General features: G+C 42.2%; 1 protein-coding gene across 1 annotated transcript; it reads left to right on the top strand.

The window, feature by feature from the left end:
* Window positions 1-1640: 1640 nt before the first annotated feature.
* LOC136440396 (transcription elongation factor, mitochondrial-like) lies at window positions 1641-5396 on the top strand. Its single transcript, XM_066436428.1, has 6 exons — window positions 1641-1851; window positions 2263-2731; window positions 3114-3271; window positions 3760-3909; window positions 4326-4484; window positions 5022-5396. Exons 1-6 carry the CDS (start codon window positions 1690-1692, stop codon window positions 5301-5303), a joined length of 1380 nt encoding a protein of 459 aa, XP_066292525.1. The 5' UTR covers window positions 1641-1689; the 3' UTR covers window positions 5304-5396.
* The last annotated feature ends 2495 nt before the right edge of the window (window positions 5397-7891 follow it).

Consider the following 7891-nt stretch of genomic DNA (forward strand, 5'->3'; position numbering starts at 1 on the left):
GTCGGACCGAGAGGTGAGAAGGGAGACAAAGGTGAACAGGGGCCGGCAGGTGAGAAGGGAGCACCTGGTACCCGCCCACCTGCTCCACCTGTCGTGGCGTTTTCCGTGGCGCGAACGACCAATCTTGAGTCTTCGTTTCCAAAGGGCGGTGACGTATGACGTCGTCCTTAGCAACGTGGGCGGTGCCTACAACCAGGAGACGGGGAAGTTTGCGGCTTCAGTCGGAGGCGTGTACTTCTTCATGTTCACTGGTATGACAGAGAATTCCTCCAGTTCCAGATATTTCGTCTATCTAATGAATAATGGTACACAGGTGGTTAGTCTGCACGAGAACAATCGCGGAGAAGCCCAGGTCCAGTCCAGCAGTAACAGCGCCATCTTGCAGCTGCAGCCTGGGGACGAGGTTTGGGTGCAGCTGGGCGGTGGCGGTCACAGTTTGAACAGTGATAGCGACTGGTACTAGTACCTCACGTTTAGTGGGTTCCTCATCCACGCTCTCTGAGCAACGTTTGTAGAAAAATGATGCTTCGTGTAGGGTTTGGATTGCGCTTCGATTTGAAAGGTCGAACTTTAGTATTATATCAGAAATATATGCGCCACATAGTATAGGACAATGATTTTCTTTAACAATACCAGGACTTTTGTAACGGTTCTGATGTACCAATTATCTTCTGTAGCGAATTAAAGTGAACTAATGATATGTTGCTTGCTTCCTGTGTTTGTGTTTATGACCAGGTGCCAACCCCCCAACTTAAGCACTCTGGGCGTCGTTACTCATCCACAGTACACAATTGTGACGTATGATATCGTTCTTTGACAAACGTAGAACATTTTTGTCGCGCACTGCGCCTTGAGGAAAAGTGCTAAGCTGACATCCAACCAACACAAACTCAGCTCGTCAAACATGTAACGTTAGATCAGTCAGTCAAACTGAAGTGCCAACATTAACTGCTTACTTCATGACAGAAAGTGGAAAACATCACACCCTTGCGCTCTTCATTATATCTATACCGGCCAATAGGGACAAATAGCGGGTAGCTAGGTTCTTTATGACTTTGATGGTATAAATAGGAATACATTTAAATTCTGTAATCCCCCGAATACCTGACTAGGGGCGGGGGGGGGGGTACTGTGTTTACGTTTCCCTCTCTTCCTCGGACATAGAGAAGTTGTTTTCTCTATTCTAACATTAATGGAGGGGAGGGAATATCAAAAAATTCAAACCCCGACTAGAGCCATATGGAGGCTGTTAAACCGAACATTTGCTGACTTATATTCAAACAGTTGACATGGCAAATATGACAGAGCCAGTCGCCCTCACATAACCTCAAAATACTTGCAAAGAAACGTCTAACTACGGTTCGATCTAGTTCCTACCAAACTAACTACGCTGCCTATAGGGAATATAATTTTGCCAAGGGAATCTGGCCACCATAGGGTTTTATTTGCCTGGCGCAGTTCAGGAAAACGATACCTTTTCCACCCAATAACTCTCCTGGCCAGTAGTATCTTATTTGGGGCCGAATTGTATTATCCATAACCCCGTAGGAATGCCTTATGGAGGCACTGACCTGGCAATGTTCTCTCCCGCCAATACAGGCGTACAGTCGTAAGTATTGCAATGAGTATGATTATCGATAGGTAGCGCTCTCACACATAGTCGCGCCATATTGTCGTCTGCTACTGCGCATGCGAAACAAAGTCATTTCTCGGTTGCACCAGACGAACTCAGCACTTCTTGGCGTTTGTAGCGACCATTCTCGTAGTTACAAGAGATTGAGTAGATTCTGTAGCTACCAAAATATGAGTTGTCGCTATTTCTTCCACCCTGTGTTGTGGAGATCTATCCAGGTAAGCTTGATTTTCCTTTACATGTCGTCATTCTAAACCGTTCTAGCACATGCTTTGGGGAGGGGGGCAACCGGGGTAAAACATGTTGATTTGATTTTGATAAGATATTTTAAAGACATATATAAAAGTGTCATAATCATGTTACCTAAGATCGTAAACTGGTCGACGATATCTTATTCTTTGCAAGGAAGTTACTAGTGTCCCTGAACCCTTACTCTTCGCTGCAAATTCTAAACTCATGCCAATGTTTTGCTATGATTAACAAGTTTGTCCGATCGCAAGACATTTTCAATCTATGAATTGACGACTGAATGTCTCAAGTACGCACATCACAGGTGTATGTTAAACCTATGCTTTCTTCCCTGCGCTTCAAAGCAAATGCTTTATTTTTCTTTGCTTATGAAATGTCAGGCTACAGGCTGGAATCCCCGTGTAGCAGTGCCTCTTATCAGATCCAGGCTGCATTGCAGATGTATCTGCAAGGCCTACTCAACTCAGAAACAGGACAGCACCTTACTTCACAAGACCGAAGAGACGCCAGAAACAGTGCACCCTGAGTCAGATTCAAACATGCATGATCAGGAACTAATTTCTGCAGCAACCGGTGATGGCAAAATTGACACAAGTACGGACAAAGAATCAAACCTTGATATTGAAACAGAGACCAGTCCACAAGCGCCAAGCTTACTCATTGATATACAAAAGAAACCTCAAAGGACTCAGCTTGATACAACATACTCCCCAGAAGACAAGGAGACTTTGCTGTCAGTATTTAACACAGCATCAGTTCAGCAGCTCCAGCAGATGCGGGCATTGAAAGGTTTGACAGCGGACGCCATCGTGACTCACCGTACGCTCCACGGACACTACCAGACCCTCGGTAATCTCAAAAGCATACTTTTTTACACACAGTCTTTTTAGAATGATAAAATAGACAAATAAAATATGGGAGAGTCACTATCTATAGTATACCAATTCATGATATGGTATAGTGTACAATACATGCACATGATATTAAACAACAGACTTTGCTGGAGGTTTTGCTTCAACCTTTTTTCTTGGCTCTTAATAAGTTATAATCAACATCCTTGTGACTATTGCTTGTCTATCTTCATTCCTATGCGCATGTATATTTTCCATAACCTACTACATGTACAATGTTTACCAGTCAACCCTGCATACATATAATAAGGAAGCTCAGGCATACAGGTATCGAAAAAATGGAAAATTTTGAGATTAAAGTTTATCTTACTTGTTTACAGGGAGCCTGCTGGCTGTGGAGGGAGTAGGGAGAACCACGCTGAAGAAAGTCTGTGAGAGGATCCTGAACCCAACCTCTGATTCAGACAACGAGGGAGGGCGGGGCCAGGTCAGCAGTAAGGCCATCTACAAGCCTCAGCTCCATCAGGACACCTTACAGGTCAGTACTAGTATTGTCACCCTGAATTTTCTTTTAGGTGTTTTTGTGTTGAAAACCCTTGGTCCCAACATCAGCAACATCATCAAAGAATAAAGAATATCAAATTGTTTGGTTAGTAACCTTATATCTTAGGAACATACGCAAACTTGTAAAGCATTCTATCATTATGATAGATAGTAGCTATGCATGCTTAAACTGCATGCAAGTACTGGAGTGATATTTAGACCAGATTATAGTCCCATACCAAACACATACAGTCAAACCTGTACATAAGGACTATCTGGCCAATGTCACCCCTTTGACACAAAGCAATCATTAAAAGTTCTGTCTGTATTGACCACCTGTCCACATAGAGCTGATTTTTTTGGTCCCCTGAGTGATCTTTTTGGGCAGTTTTGACTTTAATTTGTTAACAAAGAAAACTACTATCCCAAGGCATCCTAATATGTATCATCAGACTACAAACAACATGTACCACCCCTGTACAGAGAGTGTGGAGTGTGTTGTCCATTAAGGCTGGGCTGAAGCACCTGTCCTGGGCTCACCTGTGTCGGGACGGGACCCTGCACGACTGGGACATCCAGGAGGTGCCCTGCTTCCTGTCAGGGCGCTTCCAGACCCACGAGTATCTGGAAGCGGTGAGTTCGTACAGTTTGCGTGAAAATGTTACAAAATTACAGTTTTCTAACACACGGAACATCTCCATATGGGGTTAGGTACTATGCAGGCTTTTTATTTGTCGTCATTTGCACCATATTGGATTACAGTGTACGTGTGTTGAACAAAGGAACATACTGCTGCTTTAATGCAACTACCTGCCAACATGACATGAATGAAAAGCCTCAGAGTCTATCTTCTGTTATGGATTTCAAAGATACTTTAAGAAAAGTCAAAACCAAAGCAATACCATAATCATTTATTCTTCCATTCTTCTGTAACTATGCTATAGATAAATATCATTTTAACAACATGACCTTTCTATATATTATTTTCAATGAAATTTGGCAACACATAGCTGAAAAAAGTTACAGACAATTTTTGTTCTGTTCTTCAGGTGTCCCAGATCATTGCCAACTTACCCCCTGCGGACTTGTACTTGCTGGAACAGCAGACGATAAAGAACGATGCGAGTATGGCGCCACTCAAGCTTCACTTCCGCTCCGTGGAGGTGATGCTGTACAGTCTCCTCAACACGGACTATTCTGACACAAGGGTAAGAGTACAGTTGTGTGTCACTCTTGATCCGTTAGCCATTATCAAGAGAAAGTGGAAAGCCAAAAAGCTACCTCAGCAGGAACAAGCTTAATGTGCCAAGAATATGATCCCTATACAAGATCTTGATTCTGTGTTACACTAAAATCTCCTAGCCTGTGTTGTACTTGCCCCTACCAGGCTATGTGGATCATTAGAAAAATATTGGTCAACAGAGATAGGGACAATACTATTGTCCCTCTCTCCATAGCCGACTCCCTTAGCATACTATTCAGTCTATTTGGCCATTTTCTACTATTTACTCCTTGGTTATTGTTGGAACATGGAATGATGGGAGTGGACTGTTACATTAAGTATACATAGGTGCCTAAAACACTTAAAGAGCAGTGTTTCTCTCCCATTTTCTCTCTGAAAGTCAGAATCTTTTGCTTTTCTTGCTGTTTTATTTGCTATTTCAGTTAGTAGGTAATTTTTTGTTGCTTCATAATTTCTACTCTGTTGTCTGTTCCGTAAAAGCATGACTGTTTTTCTCTTTCAGGAGCACAGAGTTGTCAGCATGTCCTACACAGCTGTTGGGAGGTATTTTGGAGCCTACATCAGCGGGTCTCGGACTAGTGGGCGGAGCATCATTCACGACATCGTCAGGGAATCACGGGAATCTCTGAACCCTAGAGTGGCAATTTCTCAGGATATGGCCTGGAACTTTCTCGGTAGAAAAGACGGGATTGTGAAAGACTCTCTATGTGACTGTCTGATGCAGGCATTAGCTTTTGTTGAAATAGTACTAGCTGATAGTCATACTGGCATGAAAGACAGCTGACAGTCGTAAAAATATTCATCTAATCCCTAGAAACATATTAGATAATATGACCTAGACTTTGCAACCTTGTGGGAATAAAATTTTTTGGTGATATATTCTGTGTTGCTTCTCCTGTGTAGCCATTTGTGTCAGGCCACAGATTCAAAGCCTTTATTTCCAAGTCTTTCCTTATAGCCAAATAATCATAAAACAATTGGGGTGGAGGTGTTTCAAAAAAGAAACTTGCATTTAGAGAATTGACAGCAATGCAGAGGCAAACACTGCTCAAACTATAGGTCAGACAAAAAGAAAATGCACCAAAAACTTAACATTCTAATCCCCACTGCATTTCACAAATGGTAAGCCCACCCAAAACGTTGCCTCGCATGATGTACAAATGTTGCTCCTAAATTATTAAATCCTCTTGAACTAGAAAGACTGGAAAAATGCTGTGAATTTGGTAGTGGGTAGAATAGAATATTGGTGCATCCATGGATTGTTCAATGATATTAGCCAAAGACAAAAATCTGATTCTTTCTGTCACAGTGGCGTCTGTGTGGCACAGTGGCAGAGCATCCGGCTATATGAACCAATAAGACCCAGGTTCAATCCCCAGTGGGATACCCAGACATGTCCGGACATGCACCCAGACGTTGTGCCCTTGGGAAAGGCACTTAACACGTATTTCCCATATCCTAAGCCCAGCAATAGGGTTTGGGTTGGCGTTAGGAAGGGCATCCAGCCGTAAAAACTCTTGCTACAAAAAAGACTTGCACTTGTTGAAGAGTTCTGGGGCTCCCCCATCCATGTGTAAGCACGTCTAACCCCCAGATGATGGGGAACAAAAGACGTAAAACTGGATAGAGAGAGAGAGAAATAGTGTATACAAGTCAGAATGTGTTGCTTTGCAGCCAGGAGAGAAATGATTCTGCCGAGCACTAATCATCTTTTAACCCCCGGCTGTGTAAACCCTGTGAGCTGCAGCAGGTGTTTGGGTAGATTTTCATTTCCTGCCACTGTCAGGGCCAAGAGCTGTGCAAACCAAACTCAGCAAACACAAGTGTGGAAAGTCCCCTCATTTTTTTCCTCCACCAAAACTGGACACTTACAATGTTGAGTTGTTTTTTCTCTTGGTTCAGTGGTTGGCTTAGCCTGGGTGCCATCTGATTACTACGGAGGCTCTTACACTCCCTTTTCAGGGCAGTGAGTGTATAGTAGCCCCCAGATGACACCCAGGCTATGGTTGGTTAAGGGAGTTGGTACTCTTGAGTGTATGAAATTTAGAATCCTTCCCACTAGTGCCCTGGATCTCCATTTCTATAGCCCTTGGGCTACACAGGCCAGTACAGTAGGTGGCTAGTCCACTGATAGTACTTCGTGTTTAACTTCCTCACTCATGAGTGCTGAGTGCTAAGCTGAGAAAGCAACTCATGTACCAGTTTCCCTTGGTATGAACCAAATGCAAGGTGAACACTCTAATCCCTAGGCTATTGCACCAGTATGATAAATGTGACTGATATAAAACCTGCTGAAAGCTTTCCTTCCCAAATTGTGTATGCGCTACAGGAACCAACATGTAATCTACTCACATAGCAGGAGCAATCTATGTTCATTTTGACTGGGTTACGAGTTGCCTTGATGTTATGAACTAATACGAATTAGAGAAATTAGGATAATTTTCTGGGAATGTGTAGATGTGGCAGGAAATTACAGGTTCACTGTCGTTTCTATGTAAAGCGGGCCCAAAATAATTGGCTTTTTTAAAAGTTAATGCCCACAGATTGGAATGAATTGTCAGTGGATTGGCTTAAAGCCTTTTCTATCTGCCAGTTTGTCTGCAATTTTAAATGGAAGGCAAATATGGGGAATAATTTTGTTTTCCATAATTTACACCTGTCTATATCAGTGTGATTTGTTTCTGAAATATAATGTCTACCATAATACATTTAATAGTGTAACAGTAACAGTAACATTAGCTCGGAATAAATGACAGATAAACAAGCTTACCTATCTAACCATGTCCCCTTAATATCTGCGATATATAAAACCGTGAACATGTATCTCAGAAAGGATTCTGCCAGAGGGCTTCAGAAATCAAAAGATCCTATTTGCAGTTCACAGAACTCCTCAAAAACTTTGTCTTTCCTTTTTTAGCAAGTCTCTTCCGCACAGTTGAGTCAAGGTTGCGTTGGGGTGGAGTGGGTGGGTGGGTGAGTTCAGATTTAAGACAGTTATGCAAGACAGTCTCGATGTTTTGTTTTAACTAAATTTTCCTGAAGATCTAATAAATATAAGTTATTAGAAATAAAAACTTCAACCGTTTTACTGTGCTTTCGCAGCAGTTTACCAATGTTGCATTTCATTAGAAGCTTTACTGTTGATAAGATTATAAAGGTAAAGCTTGAAATGTTTTGTCGCTGTTGGTTTCATTTAATATTTCAGTTATTAGATTTTTTTTTTACTTAGACAAAAATATTTACTTCCTGGTCGGAGTAATGATTTGAAAGAGCCCAGACATACACGTAGAGCGACTTATAACATCTCAGTATTACACATCATCAGGTGACGTACTTTCATGCTCGTAAAGGTTGTGCTTTCACCAGCATTGC

Source organism: Branchiostoma lanceolatum, chromosome 8, assembly GCF_035083965.1.
Source record: "Branchiostoma lanceolatum isolate klBraLanc5 chromosome 8, klBraLanc5.hap2, whole genome shotgun sequence".
Lineage (NCBI taxonomy): Eukaryota > Metazoa > Chordata > Leptocardii > Amphioxiformes > Branchiostomatidae > Branchiostoma > Branchiostoma lanceolatum.

Coding starts and splice junctions, on each gene's coding strand:
- LOC136440396 (XM_066436428.1), top strand. CDS start 1,690: ATGCGAAACAAAGTCATTTCTCGGTTGCACCAGACGAACTCAGCACTT. Junction 1,852..2,262: donor TGTTGTGGAGATCTATCCAG/GTAAGCTTGATT, acceptor ATGAAATGTCAG/GCTACAGGCTGGAATCCCCG. Junction 2,732..3,113: donor CGGACACTACCAGACCCTCG/GTAATCTCAAAA, acceptor ACTTGTTTACAG/GGAGCCTGCTGGCTGTGGAG.